We start from the raw sequence: 21,728 nt of genomic DNA, 5'->3' as shown, positions 1-21,728 counted from the left end.
GGCGCCATCCTCCTGACTTCTCTTTTACTAGGAAGTACCTTGAGTATAACGGAGCCCTGGAGCCTCTTTGGGACGAGCTTGATGGCACCTTTTCTGAGCAACACCCTCACCTCGAAGAGTAGTTGAGGGATGTGATTTTCCTTCCTGACCACAGGTGGAATGGGGGGGTACTTTTTTTTAGAAATTCGAGGGCGTGCCCCTGGGCCAGGGCATCCAGCACCCAACGGTCAGTGGAGATGGACTCCCACACGCTGATGAACTTCGCCAGCCGGCCTCCCACCGGGGTGCTTCGGTGGGGGCCCGACCCCACCGTCGGTTCAATCTTGCTTGGCGGACACCTTGCCACCTTAGCCTCCCTGGCGACGACGGCGGGGTCCCCCCCTGACTTGCCTGGTCCTCTATAGGCTTCCTGCGACGAGGAGCGGGCCGCTTGGCGGTACGTAGAGGAGCCACTGCCGAATCCCTTGGAGGCACTCCGCTTGCCTCCGGCTCTCCGAAAGGATGGCCTCCGTTGCTGGAGGACGCCTAGGGCACTAGCAGTCTCTGTGTCCACCTTGATGGCTTGAAGGGACTCATCCACCGTTTTCCCAAACAGGTTGTTCCAGTCGAACGGCATGTCCAGCACCTTGGCTTGCACATCCTGGCAGAAATCCGTCGCCTTGAGCCAACCTCGTTGTCTAAGGCAAACGCTGTTGTCTAGCTGGCGGAAACCGGTGTCGGCAATGTCCGTTGCCACCGTAATGGCGTGGTCCGACGCCACTTCGCCTTCTTGCAAGATCTCCAGGGCCTCGGTCCTCTTGTCATCCGGTAGGAAGTCCAACAGGGGGGCGATCTTGAACCATAACTCCCTGTCGTAGCGGGCCATGATCGCAAGGGCATTGGCCACCTTAATCGTTGTTGCCGCCGACGAGATAACTCGTCGTCCCATTGCGTCCAGCTTCTTCCCTTCGCTGTCCGGCGGGGAAGTTGACGTTGAGACCGACGCCCCCCCGCTTTCTTCTTGGCCGCCGCTGAGACGACCGAGTCCAGGGTAGGTTGTGCCCTAAGGCACAGAGGGGCCGCGTCGGGGACCCGGTACTACTACTCGTACCGATCCTTCTTGGCAGGCGTCATAGAAGGGTTCCTGAGAAGGGTGAGACCCTCGTCCCAGATGTCATCCAGCAGAGGCACGGCGAGGACCGACTTCCTCCTGGCCTCGCGCCGTTGGTAAAGGAAACCTTCCTTCTCGTCGGGCAGAGCTGAAAAAGCTTGGACGCCCTGGCGATCATTGCGTGGAAAGATCCGATCTCATCGGACGGGGAGGCCCGGGCTGGTGATGGGAGCTCTGTCCCGTCGTCATCGCTTTCGTCGTAGGTACCCCTCGTGGCCGTGTCTGTTCCTGTGTCATCCCCAGGGACGGGGGACGTGGGTAAAGGCCGAGCAGGGCACGAGGGCTGAGAAGGCGGGGCTGGGTGGATCCGTCTTCTCTTGTTCGGGGGCTTCCCGCCGGGACCAGCTCTGGTTCCTCCACCGGACCTGGTACCGGGTCCTCTGTCGGTGGTAAGGGCAATCTCGCCCTTATCTCTGAACATAAGGATTGTATCGCCAACAAAATGGCCGCCGAGTTATCCTGCGGCTCCGGAAGCGACGGCTGACTAGGACCCTCGCCAGTGCCGCCGTCACTTTCATCGTCACCGTCGACGGGATCCCTCCCGTGGGGACGGGCTTCGACGCCCTGGTCGAAGCCCTCTAGGACTTCTGCCAACTCCTCCTCGGATGTTGTGTCTGTGTCCACAATGGCCACCGCCCCCCTCTTTTTCCACCGGGGTCTTCACGGGGGTCTTTTCGATAGGTCTGAAAGAGGCTTCCCTCCTTGGAGGCAGGGAGACTCTGGGCCCTGCGGTCGCCTCCACTGGTGTAGCCTCCACAGGCTGCGCCAGGGCTGCCGCGACTCCCTCGATATAGGCCTTGGCCGGGTGAATCAAGGCCTTCACCGCCTTAGGCGCGTTTGAGGCCTTCACCTTAGGGGGAGGGTCACTGCCTCGCTCCCCCTCGGCCGAAACCTTCCAGATCGACCGGGGCCTCTCCAGAGGCTTACCCGGGTTCTCGGATTTCCTCTTCCCCGAACCAGGGCATTGGCTCGTGGTTGATGGTGCCGGGGAAGACGCACCCTGCCTGGCAGCCGAAGAGCCTGACCGTTCGGTGCTCACAGTGCCCGCTGACTCGCAGTGCTTTGCCTTCTGTTGGGCCCCCGTCGCCGAGGCACCCTCACAGGACTTAGAAGACCGCTCAGACGACTTCTTCTAACCGGATGGACTCCTTCCTTCCAGCCAGTTGGAGAGACGAAGGTGTCGGTCCCTGATGGTCCGTTCCGACATGTTCCTGCAAAACACACATTACTTCTCCACATGCGTTTAGTCCTCATGAAAGCAGTAGAGACATTTCGAATGCTCGTCCTCCTTGAACACATTCTGTAGCTGGCATTCAGGGCAGACCCTGAACAGTTTACCAGGCGTCTAGCTTCCTTTCTCCTGGGCCATGTTCGGGTAGGCCGCAGAAACCTCTGGAATCCTCCAAGAAGCAGAACTCGACAAAATCTTCACCCTTGAGGGGCGTAGAAAAATCCGACATGGATCCCTGTTAATCGGATGTAGAGACGGTGGAGCCTGAGGCTCTATTTGACCGAAAAATTAGAAATTCTCTTTGAAAAAGCGCGGAAATGCAGCAAAAGCTTGAGAGCTAAGCACGAGGACTCCCAACACTTGAGCGTGCAGTAAAAATCTGCAGATGGCTGCCAGAGGCGGGGCTTAGGGAGAGGGCAGTCATTGGCTGGGGGCAGTATGACCTAGAGACCAGTGATTGGTTACTACTGAGAAAGACAGATCAGAAACGAAACTGATAATGATTTTTTCTTTACCGAGGATTCCCAGCCCGACGACGGGGAATATTCATGAGCATGTGAATCCATGCCAGACCCCATGCTGGAGAATCACTTTTACATTTTTCTATCCTTAGTGATTTTAGGTATGGAGTAAACCAGGCATTTAGGTGTGCTCTCGGTTTACTATTCCTCATTTTTAAAGGGGCAATGGTGTCAAGGACTTCTGTCATAGCTTTATTAAATTCGTTGACTAAGGTAGATGGATCTAATGTATCTGGTAGTGAGTTTAAGGTGGGGAGTATCAGCAGTAAGAGTCTGTCAGTAGTTATATTCTTCTTATTCCTAGTTAACATGGGAGGTGATATGAGGCTATTTTGAGTCAAGTTGATTTTTGGTATTTTTGGTAATCTATGAGCGAGTGGTCTGTCCATACCTGTGGGCTGATAGTGGTAATGGTAGTGTTACAGTTATAGTCAGCCACCCAATCAAGTATTCCACCCTTCTCATGGGTTGGCTGTGTTACTTTTTGGGTGAAGCCAAGCTCCGAGAGGACATTGGCAATGGGACGTTGCTTGTGCATCATTAGGATCATTGAAGCCCAAATTCATGTCTCCTAGTAGGAGTGCCTGTGATGCATTTTTTTAGGTCATCCGAGAGGATCATGGAGAGTTCCTCCTCGAAGGAGCCAATGGGGTCTGGTGGTCTGTATATTAGACATATAGTGATGGGTTGGAAGTCTGAGATGGGTAGCTTGGCTATGAGGGATTCGCAAGAGTTGACGTACAGAGGTGCTGCTTTTCGCATTACTAGGCTAGCTTTGGCTATGATAGCTATACCTCCTCCACTGGTGTCAGCTCTATCTTCTATGAGGGTAGTGTTGTTAGCTGGCACAGCAAGCATCAAGGCAGGGCCTGCTGCCCGATGTAGCCAGGATTCGGTGATGGCTAAGAAGTCGTAATTTTCTGTTTGTACCAGGTCAGCAATTTCTTTGGCGTGGACTATTAGTGACCTTGCATTAATGAGTGCTCCTTTAAGTGGGGGAGCAGGAGTTACTATTGATATAATGGGCGGGGCCTTACTATTGTGGTCAGCCGTTATGGTTGGATGTTTATGTTTAAATATTCTGGGATTCAAATTGTGAGTGGCACTTGAGTTGATGTAATTCATCTTTTTAAGGGTAATATGTTTGTTGCTTTGATAGGCAGGCGTGGTGGAGCGGCTGGCAGGCATTTCGAATAATTTGGATAGTCTTGATCCTAGTTAAGTGTGCCTGTGCGTAAGGTCGCACAGGATGTTAGTTCTAGGAGGGTTAGGTGTGTGGCTGAAGTTAATTAGCTTTGCTGGGATACATTCCACACCTGGTGTGGTCATTCGAGTGTTGCTAGTCATCATATTTGAGGACATATTTTGGAGTAGCTGACCAACGTTTGAGGCCAATGTGATCAAAAGAACAGGTAGATAAAGGGAGGGGGCATACATTATGTTCTGTAGCAATCGGGTACGTCAGATGACGATTGGTAGAGGTAGTGCTAGGGGGGTACGTGCCGTGCTATAGTCTAAGGCTAGTGCAATGTGATTATTAGCCTGTGACACACTAAGACAGAACAGTGAATATTAGCCTATGCCACACTAAGACAGAACTGTGAATATTCGCCTGTCCCACACTAAATTAGAACTGTGAATATTAGCATATGCCACACTAAGACAGAACTGTGGTTATTAGCCTCTGCCACTCTAGAATAGAGCTGTGAATATTAGCCTGTACCGCACTAAGATAGAACTGTGAATATGTGATCTACGACGAGCTCCCTTGTCCTTGCTCGGATGAGCCAGTCATCCAGGTAGGGGTAGACGTGAATCCCCTGCAGGTGCAGCCGCGCCGCCACCGGTGCGAGGCACTTGGTGAACACCCTGGGTGCCGACCTCAATCCGAACGGGAGGGCCTTGAACTGGTAGTGCCGTCCTTGGACCACGAACCGGAGGAACTTTCGGTGTCCTTTTAGAATGGAGATGTGGAAGTATGCATCCTCCAAATCCAACGACGACAGGAAATCGCCCTCCTCCAGCTGTCCCAGCACGTGCTGGAGGGTGACCATCCAGAACTTCTGTGCCTTGATGTACTTGTTCAGTCGTCGCAGGTCCAGGATGGGGCGCCATCCTCCTGTCTTCTTTTTCACAAGGAAGTACCTTGAGTATACTCCAGAGCCCCAGAGCCTCTTAGGGAAGAGCTTGATGGCACCTTTTTTGAGCATCGCCCTCACCTCCAATAGCAGTTGAGGGACGTGATTTTCCTTCCTGGCCACGGGTGGAATGCAAGGGCACTTTTTTAGAAATTCGAGGGCGTGCCCCTGGGCCAAGGTATCCAGCACCCAACGGTCGGTGGAAATGGACTCCCACACGCTGATGAACTTCGCCAGCCAGCCTCCCACCGGGGTGCTTCGGTGGGGGCCCTACACCCTGTCGGTTCAATCTTGCTTGGAGGACGCCTTGCCCTCCCTGGCGACGACGGCGGGGTCCACCCGACTTGCCTCGTCCTCTATAGGCTTACTGCGACGAGGAGCGGGCCGCTTGGCGGTACGTAGAGGAGCCACCGCCGAATCCCTTGGAGGCACCCTGTTTGCGGTGCTCTGAAAGGACAGCCTTCGTTGCCAGAGAAGCCTAGGGCCTTAGCTGTCTCCGTGTCCGCCTTGATGGCTTGGAGGGACTCATCCACTGTTTTCCCAAACAGATTGTTCCTGTCGAACGGCATGTCCAAAACCTTGGCTTGTACGTCCTGGCGGAAATCCGTCGCCTTGAGCCACCCTCGTCGTCTAAGGCAAACGCTGTTGCCTAGCTGGCGGAAACCAGTCTCGGCAATGTCCGTTGCCACCGTAATGGCGTGGTCTGACGCCACTTCGCCTTCTTGCAAGATCTCCAGGGCCTCGGCCCTCTTGTCATCCGGTAGGAAGTCCAACAGGGGGGCGATCTTGTACCATAACTCCCTGTCGTAGCGGGCCATGATCACGAGGGCGTTGGACGCCTTAATCGTTACTACTGAGAAAGACAGATCAGAAACAAAACTGATACTGATTTTTTCTTTAACGAGGATTCCCGGCCTGACGACGGGGAATATTCATGAGCATGTGAATCCATGCCAGACCCCATGCTGGAGAAGTATGTCAACATGTCACTGGGATAGCGGGAACCTACACAACAAATACATGACTGTGCTGCCAATGTCACTGATCCTAGTCACATTTTCTCCCGTGCAGGTGATTCTCGATACCAGCAGTACACATGGCTTATGACTCCTGTGCATCATCCACTCACTCCAGCTGAGTTGGCATACAACATTGCCATTGGGCATACACGCCTGTGTGGAAAGGGCATTTGGACTGTGAAGGCACGATTCCAGTGCCTAGACCGTACGGGAGGGGAATTGATGTATGCACCTGATAAAGTGATAAAAATCATACTTACCTGTGCCATGCTGCACATTTGCTGTTGCCGGCATGTGCCGCTGCCCCCTGATGCTGATGGGTTAAATTCAAGGGTACCTGTAAACGCCGTAGGTCCTCCAGGTAAGTTATACATGCACAAAAAACAATGGACCTAGGCACTAGGCTAATGAAGCGAGAGAGATCACTTATGTAACAAGTTTTATATATTTGTATCAACATATTGTGATCAGGGGGGTGGTGGGATTGTGTGATGGGGAGTGTACAGGTGGGTGGGGGGTTTGTTAAAAATTACAATACATCCATTTCGAAATTCATACATAGCATGGACATTCATGATTGAGTTGAAGTGATCTTTATTCTACAAGTGGTATATGTCAAGTGTTGCAATACAGTAGATCAAAAATAATGGTCAATCAAGGCCTGTCTGGCCAACCTCCCCTCCCTCACTGCATCTCTGTGTGCATGTGGCATGGCCTTGGCCACATTTTTATCATCACTGCCATCCCCAGGTTGCTGGCCATCAGCATCAGGGACAAAAAACAATGGACCTAGGCAAATGAAACTAGAGAGAGCACTTATGTAACAAAAGTTTTATATATTTGTATCAAAATATTGTGACCATTTAAAAAAAAAACAATGTGGTAAAAAGCTTCTCGAAGCTAAATGCTAATAAAAAAAATGTAATACTGTTTGTTCATAATAAATCATAAACAACAATTATCATACATCTTTCTTTTCTATCTCACCATCCACACTCATTCTCATTTAACACTCAATAGTTACTTCATACATATACAAACCGTGAAAAAACAGGTAATCGCGTCTGTTTAAAAAACAATCCCCTCAATATACAGTATTGTTCCACCTAAGACAATGTATAATGTGTTTTTCATAGAATAGCAGATCTTGCTCTTCCACAAGAACGGGATTTATTGTAATTTTTAACAAACCTCCCACCCCCCACCCCCTGTAAACTCACCATCACACAATCCCAGCACACTGCTACATAGTGCTAGTGTGTCTATGTGCCCATGGCTCTGCACAACTGTGACATGTGGAACTAGGATGGACGTGGCCGCTTTCCACGGCCGGGTCCCTCTGGTGAACGGCAGGCAAGATTCCACAGGGAAGGTCGCCTGGACAATGCCTCCAGGGATCCCTCAGTGGGCGTGGATGAGGCAGATGTCATTTCTCCGGTGACCTGTAGCTGCTGGCGAAGCAGATTGTTCGCCTCCCGCATCTGCTCGGCATGTGCAGATTGGACCTCCCGTATCCACTGACCAAAACCTGTCAGAGCCGCTGAGCAACCCTCCATGACCCTACGGGTCTGTGATTGTCTCGTGCCATTGTCTCTGCAGCATCCCGTATTGCACTGCTGATGGCCTTGACATGCTGTGTGTGTTCTGTTGACATTTCCTCAATGCGCCGCTGTCCGGCCTCCATCCGATCCAGCCGCCCCATCACTGCTTCTCCCGTGACGTAGGGTCTTGCAGGTGTGCTGGGGACCGGAGGGGGGCTCTTTGGGGACATGGCGCCACCTCTGATGGGGCTGCTAAGGTTTGAGTGACTTTCTTCATGGGAGCCATATGATGGGTTGAATACTAACGGACCTTTTCACAATTGACCTCGGGAGAATTGACCTCGGGAGATTTTATCTAATTTAGAAGGTCAATTAGGACATATGCGGGGGGAAACCCCCTGCAAACTCCACCCAATCCAAAAAAACCTGCAATCCACCACCCAATCACTTTATATTAAATCCAAAACCAACCCAATACATATATAAAATAACTAAAATAATATAAATGTCAATTGTGCAGAAGGTCAGTTAGGACCACTATAAGTAGGTCAATTGTGCAAAAGGTCAATTGTAAAAGGTCAATTTGGGTAATACCATATGATGGTGTGTCAACATCTGGATGAAGTGTGCGGGCCCGACGCACACGTACATGTGGCGTGGGTGCATCCTCTGGCGCATGGTCAGGGCTACCCTGGGGTGTGGCCAACTCTTGTGACACACTGTGGCCAGGTGACGACTGCAGTGCGTCATGCTGCTGTGGGTGTGCTACCCTCATCAGAGTCAGACCCACCTGTGGCTCCCTCTATGCCCTGGGTGCTCGTGGTGGCTTCCGGGGAATGAGGCGCTGTCGCCCTGTGGACGCTGCACCCATCTGGTTGGGCTCTGGTGGGGTTACGTGGGATGTGTCCGGCGTTGTGTTTTTTCTGCATGGCCCCTTTGCGGGCTGGTGGAAGCGTGCCGGGTCAGATGGCTGGATGTTGTTGCCTCATCATCATCGTCAGCCTGTGATGACCGCTGTGTGCCCGTCGGGTACATAGGGTGTTATATGAGTTGAGGGCAGCTTAGATTTGTATCATGCCTTGCAGTGGGTTTGGACACAGTTTCAATCATGCTTTGCCATTGCATTTTGGTGACTCCCCATGTTGTGTTAGTTGGGACGTGGTACTGGGAAGGGACACTGCTTGGACATGTTGGCGTGACATCTTGGGGATGCACAGCACACATTGTTGGGGAGGAGAGGGGGGGTTTGATGCACACTCGCACATCACATTGCTGTGCCATGGCCATGAATGTCTTTCCCCTGGGTCTTGTGTTGATGCAGTGTACGTACGCATGGGACTAGGGTGCGCAACGGTACAGTGGTACGAGGGGTTAGTTGTGGGTGGCGGCAGTGCCTCACACACATTCACTCAGGGTCTGGAGGCGTGGCCCTTACAGGTCCATGGCTTTTTAGGGGGGGGGGCTCACCTGCTGGCTCCCTCAATGGTGCCCATATCGATGAGTGTGGTCATCTGCTCGTCTTGGAATCTTCCATTCCCCCATTCCCGTTTACCTGTATATTTTTATAGGACTGAATCTTTAATGTGAAATCAATTTTCTGGACTGAAATGTTATAAACCAAATACAAAGTAATTAAAAAAAAAAAGAAAATATTTATTTTTGGAGAAAACAAGCCTAGAAATCTCCATCTGTTTAGGGAAGACACTGCATTTCCTTGTACGCCAAATCATACATGGCTGCCCATATGCTGGCAATCTTCCATTCCCCAATTCTTTGGTCCTTCACTTTTAATACAAAATGTCAGAGGAAGGTTAGATTCTAGTATTGCAAATTGGTATCAGCACTCAAAAAGAACTAAATATACAGATTAAGTTTCCATAGGAAAAAAAGTTTGCTTAATGCTCCACGCATTTCTGTCAGGAAATGTTCACTTTGACAATGCTTTAAGGAGCCACTATTTTGATTCAGGTGATTTTGAATTTAGCACAATCTATTCTGCAGTGTTGTGGGCCAACCTCAGCCATTCAGTACATCAGAAGCCCATCCTTCGTTGCCAGACGCTGGCGGTGGATCTCATCTTGCTGTAGTTCACCATGGCCTGGATGCCAAAGCTTTGCAAGCATCCTCTCAACATTCAGAGCATAGACGGTGTGTGCAGGAACAATTTCTCTGTGCACCTAGGGGAGAACAAAAGAAGAGTCAAAACTGGCACTGCATTCCCTGGGATAGTTAAACGGGATATCGAATTAAGGTGTCTCAGGCAGGAGTACAATTACAGGTCGGATAACAGGATACTATCAGAACTTTAGAAGTTGCCATTGGTTTCAGCCGTCAATCCCAAAATAGGCAACTCTACAGACGTTTTGTGAGGGACTGATAAATGAGTCATTGTTTTGGTCCCAATTATTTGCCCAAGACATTCAAATGTCAAATGATGAGCGAATTTGGAGTTGAACGCTATTATTAACTTGAGTTTTGAATTTGTAAATTGGTTTATTCAGTGTAAAAATGTGACAGAGAATATATTAAAACAAATAGAATGCCATCAGAGGAGCAAAATAATTTAATTAATTATTTCTTTTTTACTTGCTAGTTTATTATCACTACTTATTGATAGGGCACAAAGTCTCTCAGAGTGTATGGCAGTGCAAACAAACAGGGTCAAATAGGAACAGTTAACTCTGTACAAGAACAACATTCAGTATGTGTACAGAAACATAACTAGATGCTTGACTGTTAGTTGCCAGCTTTCTTAGGCATATAGCATAGACAGAAAAAATATTGCCAGCATAGTCACTCTAAGAACACACCTGTGATGGCTTTGCCCAAATATTGACAGCATTTACCCATGTGAGGACATAGCAGTAATGGCTTTGTCCCAAAATGCCCACATATAGCCGCACAGTGAAGACAGTTCACTGATGGCTTTGCCCCAACATTAAGAATTTGCATCTGTAAGGACACAACTGTGAAGTTTTTGCACCAGCATGTTTCCTGGTCAGGACAGACCTCTGATGGATTTGCTCCAAAATGCTAGCATTTGCCAGTAAGAATATTCAATGTTTTGTATCACCACTCTGCATTTCCTCACAGGGACATAGGCAGTGGTATTGCATCCCTTATTCCTGCCCTATCCCACCTCACTTTATATAAGAGGCCTGCTTGCATTCCCAATCCTGCAAGTGCAGATCACACACGACCGATTGTTGAACTACTCCCATACTCCTACTCTTCCTTCTCTCAGGGCCCAGGCTGCAGGCCCTGCATCATGCTTAGCAGTTCCAAAGTTAGAAACGCATTGTGGCACACCAGAAACTCCTGTACCAAAATGCAAATCCACCTCTACATGCCATCTCACCCCCCTCATCCTTGCCCCCACAAGAGAACACCATACACCCTCCCAGCCATCCCATACCCCTCTCTCGCTTCAACCACTCATGCCTCCCACTTGACCTACCCAGGCCACCTTCCCATTTCTGCTCCCTATCCGGTCTTCCCTATCAACTCCCCCTCACTCAATCCTTCCTCATCCACGCAACTATGACCCACACTTCGCATCCCTAAACTCTGTCCGTGCAATTCTAGCCACAACCCGCCCCCACTCAGACGATCCTCATGCACAGACATGCCCGCCCACCACTGAATGTCCTAAAAAAAATAAAAAAATCAACACTGCGCTATCCGAACACACACTATACTACACAACTCACCCAATATCTCATCCAGTCCCACGACATCTCCACACACACACACCCCCCCCTCACAGCCTTCCCCAAGCCACCCAAACCAGTGAAATCTCTCTTCAACCCGCTAAATCACACCATGCACACACATCAGACACCACTCCCCCGTGCTCTTCTAGAAGTCAGTCCCTGAAATCAATCACCAACCCTACAAGGCTATTGTCACCTGACCTCTCCTGCATGACAGGAAACAAGTCTTAATTCCCCAGTCACATGTCCCAACACAAGGGTCAGGCAGAGTCAGGCAATTGCCGATAATTACACACATGTGAATTCCCTTCCATTTTCCCATGAGGATAAAAGGCAGAGCACAATAGCACACTCTGAGCAAGGCCAAACGCCAGGCCAAGCAGTTATTCCAGGATGGCAGTTCAAACAGAGGAGAAAGGCGTTGAGACCTGAAAGGACGAGGAGGGAATTGCCCTTGCCCTTTTCAACCCAGACCCATGGAGCCTCCGAGAGGGAAACTTAAGACTGGGAATTGCAGCTGGCAAATGGTGCTAATGATGTCAGCGGTACAAGGGACCCTCCCGCAATGATAGCAAGGGAGAGGAGAAGGGGTTGCCATCGTGGTACTGTCCTTGACGCCAGAGGCAGAGACAACAGAGTTCGGCACAGCCAGGGAGTGGAAGGAGCTGATAATAGACCGGACTGTGTTGGGCCCAAGGTTGCGAAGAGCAACATTGTATAAGGAAAGAAGACTAAAGTACAAAGGTTTTTTGTGAGCCAACTTGGTATCAGAGTTAGAGTGGTCCGGCGTCACGTGGGCACTCATTCGAAGGACTCTAACTGGAGCCCGCTCCTGAACAAGGAGAACGTGTTAAGTAAGGGGATCGAGTTATGTTGAATCCTGTTCCTAGTCGAAAGTCTTCGGTTGTTGTAGAAACTACAAGTACCAAGAGGCCTTAGGGGAGGCCGGCGTGAGGTGTCAAAGTGGTGATACGAGGGTCAAGCCAAACCCCCTTGTACAGCCAAATGTCTTTGTCACTTAGTGGAAGCAAAGACAACTATGTAAATGGGGCAAGTGTGAACCTGACTAAGGGATGCCTGCAAATTAGGGTAAAGCAGTAACCCATGCAAATTCATTGTGATGATAGAACTGTGCAAAGCCTGACTGGGGGCTTAAGGGAAAGCTTGACTTGGGGCTAAGACCCGGAATTAGGTAAGGGAAGAACCTAAGAGGTCTAGAAGAACTTTCTTTTGGGAACTGTGAAAAAAAGGCAATGTGAACCCGACTGAGGGAGGCTAACGTTGGCAAATGTGAACCCGGGTGAGGGATGCCTGTGAATTAGGGTGAGCAGTAATGAACCTGTGAACATGTGATGACAAGCATGAACCCGACTGAAGGATGTTCACAGTGAGTGGCTGGTCTGATCCCGACTGAGGGAGGCTAACATTGAGAGAAGGATCGGAGCCCGGCTGAGCGCGATACAAGGGTGAAGAGTAATCACCTAATGTGAAGGTTAGCAGAAGGATCTTTTATTTTGTTGTAAATGTCATATTTACAGACTGCATGAAAGACTTGCACACAGAAGGTCCCGATCTTAAAAAAAGGAACTGCACCCTTGTGCAGGAGAAGCTCACGAGTGTGCTGTGCTCAGAGTCCCAGGCTTATCCTGTGCTAAAAACGTGGGGAAGGGAGACCCCGGCCATGACATCCTGACTTATCTTGTGAACACTTCTTTCTTTTCTTGTGGACATTATCCAACACTTTTTGTAGCATAGCGGAAAGGAATGGCAATAGTTTTCCTTTAGTATAGGGCCTGTTTATTTGACTAGACACCACTATGACTGTATTATTATTATTTGATGGTCGTACCCTATGCCCATCTTAGATTTAGGTTTAGATTAGGCGCTTATCTCACAAACTTTTACAGTTAAATCAACACCCTTTTACTGTGATCACTTGTGTCTTTCTTACTTTGATGCCATGCCTTCCTTACAGTGCTTAGTGGAGAAGAACAAGTTACTTACCAACTGGTAACGTTCTTTCGACTGGATGTTCCTCCAACATATTCCACATCTTTGACATGTCATGTCCACAGCTGTGTAGTTCGTAAACTTTTTCGGCAGAGGTCGTCCTGCGTCGATGGCATTGGGTCGATGTCCCTCGAAGGCCTCAATCGAGGGCGACGTCACCGGATGTTATAAATAGGACGCATGGCGCCCGTGGCCTCAGTTTATGTTTTTTCCTCCATAACATGTGACATGCACATATCCAATGCCTGCTTGAATGCACATAGCCTTGAGGGAACGTAAGATGCAATAGCATAGGAAATTCTTCAGAAGGGCAGGCTGGGAGGGCGATGTAGAATACGTTGGAGGAACATCCAGTCGAAAGAACGTTACCAGTTGGTAAGTAACATGTTCTTCGAATGGATTGTGTCCTCCAACGTATTCCACATCTTTGACAGACTCCCAAAGCAGTACCAGAAAATGGAGGAGGGCAAAGAATACCCAATCAGATGGCAGAATAAAGAACAACCTTACCAAAGGCCACATCTTGATCATGGAGCGTATCCAGGGAGTAATGTTTGACAAAGGTGTGGATAGAAGCCCATGTGGCTGCTTCACAAATATTCCTAACAGGAAATCCCCGCTGCAGGGCTGTGGAAGTAGCCACGCACATAGTGGAATGAGCTTGCAACCCTTGCCCGCCAATCGGTAACATTCAGTAATGGTGAGGATAATCCACCTGGACAAGGTCTGTTTGGTAACAGCCTGGCCCAATCGGTGTCCAACATACCGCACAAAGAGTTAATTCTCCACTCTGACCCTGGACATCCTAGAAACATAAAAGCTCAGAGCTCTCTTAGGGTCCAACCTATGCAGTCGCTCCTCTTCCTTACCAGGATTAGGAGGATAGAAAGACGGAAGAACCACTTTCTGGCTCAAATGAAATTCAGATACTACCTTAGGTAGAAAGTAAGGACATACCCTCAGTACAACCCTATCCTTGTGGAACACAGTAAAGGGCGGCTTAGATGAAAGTGCCTGAAATTCACTCACTCTGCGAGCGGAAGTAACCACAACCAAGAACACTGTCTTAAAAGACAACAGTCTCAAAAGGCCAAGAGTACAAAGGTTCAAATGGAGCACCCATCAGGAATTTCAAGACCAAATTCAGATCCCAAACCGGCACGTGAAACGGGGACGGCGGGAACACATTAATGAGCCCTTTGAGAGATTGGGAAATCTAAAGGAATCTTAAAATAAGACAATTCGTTAGATGAGCGCTTGAAGACAGCGCTGCCAGGTAACCTTTAATGGTACCTACTTGAAGGCCCCTGTGGGCCAACGAAAGCAAGAAAGAACGAACCATGGGAATGGAACACTGAAAAGGATCAACATTTTGTCCTCTACACCAGTCGCAAAACTTATGCCCAAGTCCTCGCCCCCCCACAATCCTCCCTCTCCACCGCGCCTCACCTCCCTCACCTCCCCTCTACACCCCCTCAACACCCCCCTCTTGGTAGGGAAGACGGCGTGGAGGGCAGATGGGACATTTCTAGAAGGTCCGGGTACCACGCTCTCCTGGCCCAATCCGGAGCAATGAGGATCATGTGGGATCCGAACCTCCTCAACACTTGAGGAATGACTGGGACCAGAGGAAACACGTACACAAGTGGGAATGACCAATCCACAACAAAGGCGTCTCCTAAGGCTCCTCTTGGAGGAAATTCCCTTGAGCAGAATCTCTCGCACTTCCGGTTGGCACTGGTCGCAAAGAGATCCACTTCTGGGGTTCCACAAAGGCGAAGATCTTGAGAAGTACTTCCTGAGCCAACTCGCACTCGTGAGAGACTGTGCACTGCCTGCTCAGAGCGTCCGCCACCGCATTTTCCTCTCTGGCCAGATGAACTGCCGAGGGTGATATTCCCTGCTGGATTGCCCAGAACCAGAGCTGCATCGCCTCTCTGCACAACGGGAGTGACCCTACCCGCCCTTTTTTGTTGAGGTAATGCATGGCCACTGTGTAGTCCATCATGATAAGGACACTCTTCCCCAGCACAGACGGCAGAAAAGCCTTCAGGGCTAGCCTGATGGCCCTCAGCTCTAACAGGTTGATGTGGAGTTGGACTCCGACGGAGAACAACGACCGCTGGCAGTCAAATCTCTGGCATGAGCTCCCCATCCTGTGAGGGAAGCATCCATAACTACTGTCACCTCTGGCCACGGTTGCCAAAATGGCTCCCCCTTCATCAGGTTCCCCTCATTGGCCCACCACAGCAGATCCTGTGAGACTGAGGATGGAATCTGAATGGGAGCTGACATCTTGCCCGAGAATTGTGACCACTGCATCTTGAGGACCCATTGCAGGGATCTCATCCTCAGTCTGGCCTCTGGCACCAGAAAAATGCAGGATGCCATGAGGCGAGCTCTTCCCCAAGGACGTGTCCAACACAGCCCCGATGTACTGGAGCTGTTGGGAATGTGTCATATGTGACTTCTTGAAATTGAGGGAGAAGCCCAGCTTGTGGATGGAGTGGCAGGTGAGACCGAGATGATCAATTGCTTGCTCGGAAGAACGCGCACGAATCACCCAGTCGTCCAGGTAGGGGTAGACGCGAACCCCCCCCCCCTCGCCTGAGATACGCTGCCACCACCACCATTACCTTGGTGATGACCCTTGGCCAGAGGTCCATCCGAAAAGCAGGACCCAAAACTGAAAGTGCGAGTCGCCAGCTGCAAACCTCAGGTACTTTCTGTGCTTTGGATGAATCTGATCTTGAAAGTAAGCATCCTGTAGGTCCAGAGACACCAACCAATCCTGAAGTTGAAGGGCCTGGAGGACTTGAGAAAGAGTGACTATCTTGAACTTGTCCTTCCTGAGAAGTTTGTTCAAGCAACGCAAGTCCAAGATGGGTCTCAATCCCCAGTCTTTCTTTGGAATCAAAAAATATGGAGAATACCATCCCTTGTTCCTCTCCACTACAGGCACCAGTTCGATAGCGTCTTTCTCCAGCAGGGTCAAGAAAGATTTCCTGCACAAGGAGCAGATCTGGAAGCTTCAAAGAGATTCCCTGGTGGATTGTCGTGAGGCCGCTTTAGGAAGGGAAGGCAGTAGCCGTGGGCAATTGCATCCAGAAACTACGCATCCGAAGTAATAGCTCGCCATTCTTCGAGATGCTGAGACAGTCTGCCCCCAACTGGTGAGCGATGGGACATGGCCTCATGCTGGTTTTGGAGCAGCTGCGGCTGAAGGCAAAGAGGCAGCTGCCTGAGCTACTTTGGCACCCCTAGTTCCTTGACCGACACAGGTACTTTTATGCTGACCCCTTTGACTGGCGGCTCCTCTCGTACTACCAAAGGAGGAGTAGCAACGAAAAGAACCTCCCCTCCACTGCTGTCCCCTAGGACGAAAAGGCGGAGGTTGACGCACAGCTGCGCTTAAAGATTTCGCTGCAACTTTTGAGGTCTGCAACCTCTCAAGGCTCTCATCAGCCTTGCTGCCAAACAAATGCGCGCCATCAAAGGGCATGTTCAACCACGCAAATCTGTGTTTGACGGTGCTTGCAACCATGGACCGGCTAACACTGTTGGCCGTGTCCAAACCCGACTGAAGGGATTCAGACATGGCATCCTTGCCATCCTTTTCCTCCCCTTTTGGAATATGCTCAGCCGCTACAGAAAATTCCACAGAGTGTGTGAAAATCTTGCTAAGGTACATGTGGAGTTGGCCGATTTCAGGGCCATACTACCCGCAGAAAACAACTCGCGTGCCCAACGGTCGAACCGGTTGTCGTCCCAATCGGGAGGGATGGTAGGGTACGCCGTCTGCCTCGAGGTGGCCATAGCGGCCTGAACCACCAAACTCTCGGGAGTGGGGTGAGATGAAAGGTAGCTGGGATCGCTACCGGAAGGGCTGCATTTTTTAGTTAACGATTTGTTAACTGCCGGAAGGGATTCCGGGGTATGCCAAGCAACCATCACCCTTTTCAGCAGCGTCAAATGAAAAGGTAACACCGGGTCAGAGGATGGACCTTGATCCAGAATATCTGTTAAGTCATCTTGAACAAAAGCTTCAGGAGGACTGGACCAGCCAAGATATTCAGTGACGCTAGCCATCAGTCTCCTGTAGGACGACTCAGCATGAGCCCCAGGATCAGGCCTGCCAAATTCCACCTCAGAAGTGTCCAAGCCACTGGCATCATGACGGGTTTGCCTCAACTCTTCCAATTGACTGTCCCCAGAAAAGACAGGAGCCACATGGGCGCAATAGGGTCAAAATCAAAATCTGACCTCTCCTCCTCCTCATAGATGTCATCCAGAGGGAGGTAAAAGTCCTGCCTCATGACAGAAGGGGGTCTGGAGTCCTTAACAGGCCTCACAGACATGGAGGTAGCCTTCCTTGGAGGATCCACAGTACCAGGGATCTCCAGCGGTAAATTCTGTCCAAAAGGCCCCGAAGGCGGCAAAGTATTCGGCGTCGAGAGCGCCGATGGCTTCGGCATCGATAACAGCGCAGAGAGCTGGTGCGAAAGCTTAAACGTCCGTATCCGACAGACACGGCGCCGACGCCAACCTCAAGCCCTTAACAGGTTTCTGCGGTTTTGCTGGGGACGAGGACCAAGACCTGGAGGCACATCTCCTGCGACCATCCTGAACCTTGTCTGACAGTCTCAAAGGTTCCCGATGAGTCGCGCCGAGGACCCGAGCCCGAAGGCGTGCAAGCCACGGATCGAGACCGTTCCTTGCCGGCTTCATCCGAACGGCACGGATGGAACTGTTCCCTGGTATTAGAAAATTGCCAGCATCTGCTCCCTGAAGGCAGCCTATTCCTCCGGAGTCGAGGAATTAGTTGGACATACCACTTTCTTCGTGGCGCCATCCTCCGAGGAGGACGGGGAAGGCGACCGGTGACAGCGCTTCCTGGAATGCCGAGACGAGGACGACGAATGGCGGGAACCACTCTGGGGCCGAGATCCCAGTGACTCCTTCCGACGCGGAGAGTCGCCCCTCGAATCGTCGGTGGAAATCCCCTTAGAAGTTTTACGGGACTTACTGGGTTTAGAACCCCTACCTACCTGAAGCTTCCCCTTACGCTCCTGCAAGGCCTTAGCAGTCAGCAACTGACATTTGGAACAGTCGTCTGTGTCATGACTCTCGCCCGGGCACCACAAACAAATGCAATGCGTGTCGGTAATCGACATCTTCGACTTGCAGTCCCAGCAAGCCTTGAAGCCAGACCGTGGAGTCGGAGGGGTTGAAGAAGACCATTCGAAGGGTTAGATACTGAATTAAATTCCCCCCAGCAATGCACTGATGCTAGCATCTAATGGTCAAATAAAATCAGAGGGTTTAGGCACACAAGGATTTTCTGGGTATCAGTATACATAAGAAGGGTAAGTATGACGGGAAGGCCTTGGTCGGCACCTATACCTGCTTTCAAAGAAGGCAACTAATACACCAAACGGCGGGATATGTATAGCATGTGAATTTAAACAAATTCAAAAGCCCCAGAAATGTTTATTCATCTATGTGTTACTTGGCTATCTAAATTTGCCTGACTTCTCAGCCTATGCAACCTTGAGACAATTCTGTAAGCCAAGTGTAAAAAGCACCTACTCATCACCTATCTTGGCCTCTCAGATCCCTCCAATGGGGCTGGCTCTGAAAATGCCCAAGAGTGCTGAATCTAGCATTTTATATTTTGTGTCAACCTAAGCTGTGGCCGGCAGCAAAGAGCGTGGAGTTCTAAAGATCAGTTCTCCCACTTCTCATATTTTATTAAATAGCAATAGGGTGGTCAGAAAATGTAGCTGGAGCTCTCATAGTGTATAGAGTAACACTGCTTTCTCTTACTCAGTGGCTTGCAGGCTGAAGAGTACTTGGAAATCAGCTGATGAAACAATGCAATATTCTTCGACAGAGGTTGAGGGTATTGGAAGTGTCTTTTCCAGTTCGTTATTGCCAATCATTCAATTGGTCTCCCCATTCAGGTGAAATATCCCCTTCTTCTGGAAAAAAGAAATCTTCAAGGAGGATAAGGGCGGGCCTCATTGATATGTGCCTATCTCAATAGTCATCAAGGTGAATTTCCCAATGCTGAAAACCCTACCGGATGTCATGAAAGGGACAGAGCCGCCACTTTAAAGTTTTCTGCACAGGCACATGCACAATACCGGATTGCTGTTTCCCTTTTGAATTCTTGCATCTTTAAATTGCACAGAGCAACTTGCAGTGCAGTACAATGGGGACACTTTTTATCACCCTAACATTTTACACATGGGATTTTCAGTAACTTGTATATGTGCTTAAAGACAGGCTGGTGGCAGCGGTTACATTTTTAACATGGTTTGCTTTATTTTTCTTGTTCACAGTCAGGTTTACCATGTGGCTACTAAATGTGGCTAGTGCCCTAAAATGGCTGTGCCAAGAGATGTTCTCTTGTTATTTGGCTATATTATAGTTTGGCCGCCTTCTTGCCTTCCCAGGTCAGGAAATCCCTTATAGGGTCAGCCACCTGCCCGGGAAAGCGGTTGCTTTCAAAGGGTGGTGAGCCTTTGTATGTTTGGCCCAGGAAGGGGCCTGGAACAGTCTAGACCCCGTCCACATGCCTGGTGCCAAACTTTCTAGTGCCAGAAAGTCTGCTACTGGGGCAAATGTGAAACCAGTAGATTGGACAACTAATGGCTGTTTATATGATACAATATGGCATTTATAACGTGCCTATACACTAGTGTTTGAAGGCGCCGCAAGGCAAAGGGGGTGGGGGGGAACAAGAGGGAGGACAAAAAACAACATCTTACTAGGCCTAGTGAGATTCAGATCGCGCAAGTGCAGGGGAACGGGGCGGGGAGAAGTGCCCGGGGGGAGGGTCTAAGTGCAGGACTAGGAGCAGCCCTTGCACTAGTGATGCCAACTAATCTCTACGTCTTCACAGTTGCATGCCCTTGGAGCCTTCGGAAGTGTCCCTGGGCTGCCCTATGAACTGACCAGCTCTCTCGTGAGCTATCTCGACATAGTCATCACCATTACATGTTCAAGCCAGGAACTTTAGTGGTCGCCAGGCTGTGCCATAAGTCACCACCCGCTGAATTTTCAGCTTCCTAGCATCAAGGGAACCTGTCCTGGAAATGCTTCTTTGACTGTGACTGGAAGGACACCTGTCGCCACCTACAAACAATGATAGTTGCTGGAACTCGCCCTCCTCATCCTGTGAAGTGCCCTGAAGAATTCTGCAGTTCTTCATCAACTGGGCTTGCATTTTCCAGTTACACCTGGCCAGAAGAAGCCTCAAACCTGTAACCCCTGGGGCACCTCTGACCCAAACAAAGGATGGAAGACTTCTCTCTATGTGACCCCCAGACGACCCATCATGATCACTGGAACATCGAAGTTAGGGGATAGGCAATCATACCTATCCCCCCCCACCCTCCATAGGATAACATTGGATGGAAAACCCTTTGCCTTTCATCTCCCTTTTACGTACCTTTGGTCGTCAAACCTGGGTCTAGTATCCTGCCCCTGGGCAAGCTTTCGGTCTGGTAGAGAGCTGTAAACTCAGCTGTCTTTGGGTAAATTGTAGCTGAATTTTTAAATTGTTTGAAAGTATTCTGGATCACAACAAGTCCACTGCATTCCTTTGAGAAACCATGTGTTAGAACCTCTGACTTTGGAACGCTAGACCCCATACATCTTAGGGTTGGACTTCTAAAGTATAGGGAATTGAACTTGTGACTGGTTCTCATTTTATCTACTTCTGCATTACTTACCTGTTTCACCGGATTAGTTAATTGTGTATTGTAAGTGAACCTACTAGTGAATTGTAATTGGTTATTTATAAATATATACATTTTATATGGCATTGATATTACTGTAAGGTAGATTTTCATTTTTATGCGAAATCCCTTTTCACGTGAAAGTCCTCCAGCACTTTTTGCTGGACTAATGGATTTTGTCGTCAGTTCTCCTGAGTGGGTGGAAACCGTTTTCCCTGTCTTTGGGAGCCTTTTGTATTTCTTTTTATACCCTTTTCTGTCATGCTTTCCTCCAAGTTTTGTGACATCTGCCCAACCTTTGCAGCTTGCAGCACACAGCACTCTCTGTGCAGTATTGCTGGTAGCCATTTGGGCTTCTCTTTTTATTTTATGTTATTTTCCTTATGGGAAACCTGTTCCCAAGGGCAGGGGATATTTTGTATCCTTCTATCTTTTCTATTGTGAGATCAGCACACCCTACCTTATGTGGTGTGCTGAGTGGTTACACTGTATCCCTTTTTCACTGCTCCTGTAACTTTTTGGTTACAGTGAAAAGCTGATCTGAATGGTGGTAGTGGTTTTATCCATCCTACTTTTGTGCAGTTTGAAGCTGTACTCACAGCCACGGTATTGCAGAGAGGGGTCACCATATTTCGCCAGTTCAAGATGTCTGGTCTTTTT

At 49.7% G+C, this 21,728-nt stretch overlaps 1 protein-coding gene across 2 annotated transcripts in view; it reads right to left on the bottom strand.

The window, feature by feature from the left end:
- Positions 1–9,232: 9,232 nt before the first annotated feature.
- TADA1 (transcriptional adaptor 1) overlaps positions 9,233–21,728 on the bottom strand; it is a 310,842-nt gene continuing 298,346 nt past the window's right edge. For both annotated transcript variants that reach the window (XM_069641190.1, XM_069641191.1), the window contains exon 8: positions 9,233–9,777. In XM_069641190.1, coding sequence (XP_069497291.1) covers positions 9,625–9,777 — 153 coding nt within the window. In that variant the 3' untranslated portion in view covers positions 9,233–9,624. The remainder of the gene's footprint in view (positions 9,778–21,728) is intronic.

This window comes from Ambystoma mexicanum, chromosome 1q (genome assembly GCF_040938575.1).
Source record: "Ambystoma mexicanum isolate Mex_15411 chromosome 1q, UKY_AmexF1_1, whole genome shotgun sequence".
In the NCBI taxonomy this organism is placed as follows: Eukaryota; Metazoa; Chordata; class Amphibia; order Caudata; family Ambystomatidae; genus Ambystoma; species Ambystoma mexicanum.
The sequence above is the reverse complement of the archived record's forward strand: the minus strand, read 5'-3'. Positions and strand labels throughout refer to the sequence as shown.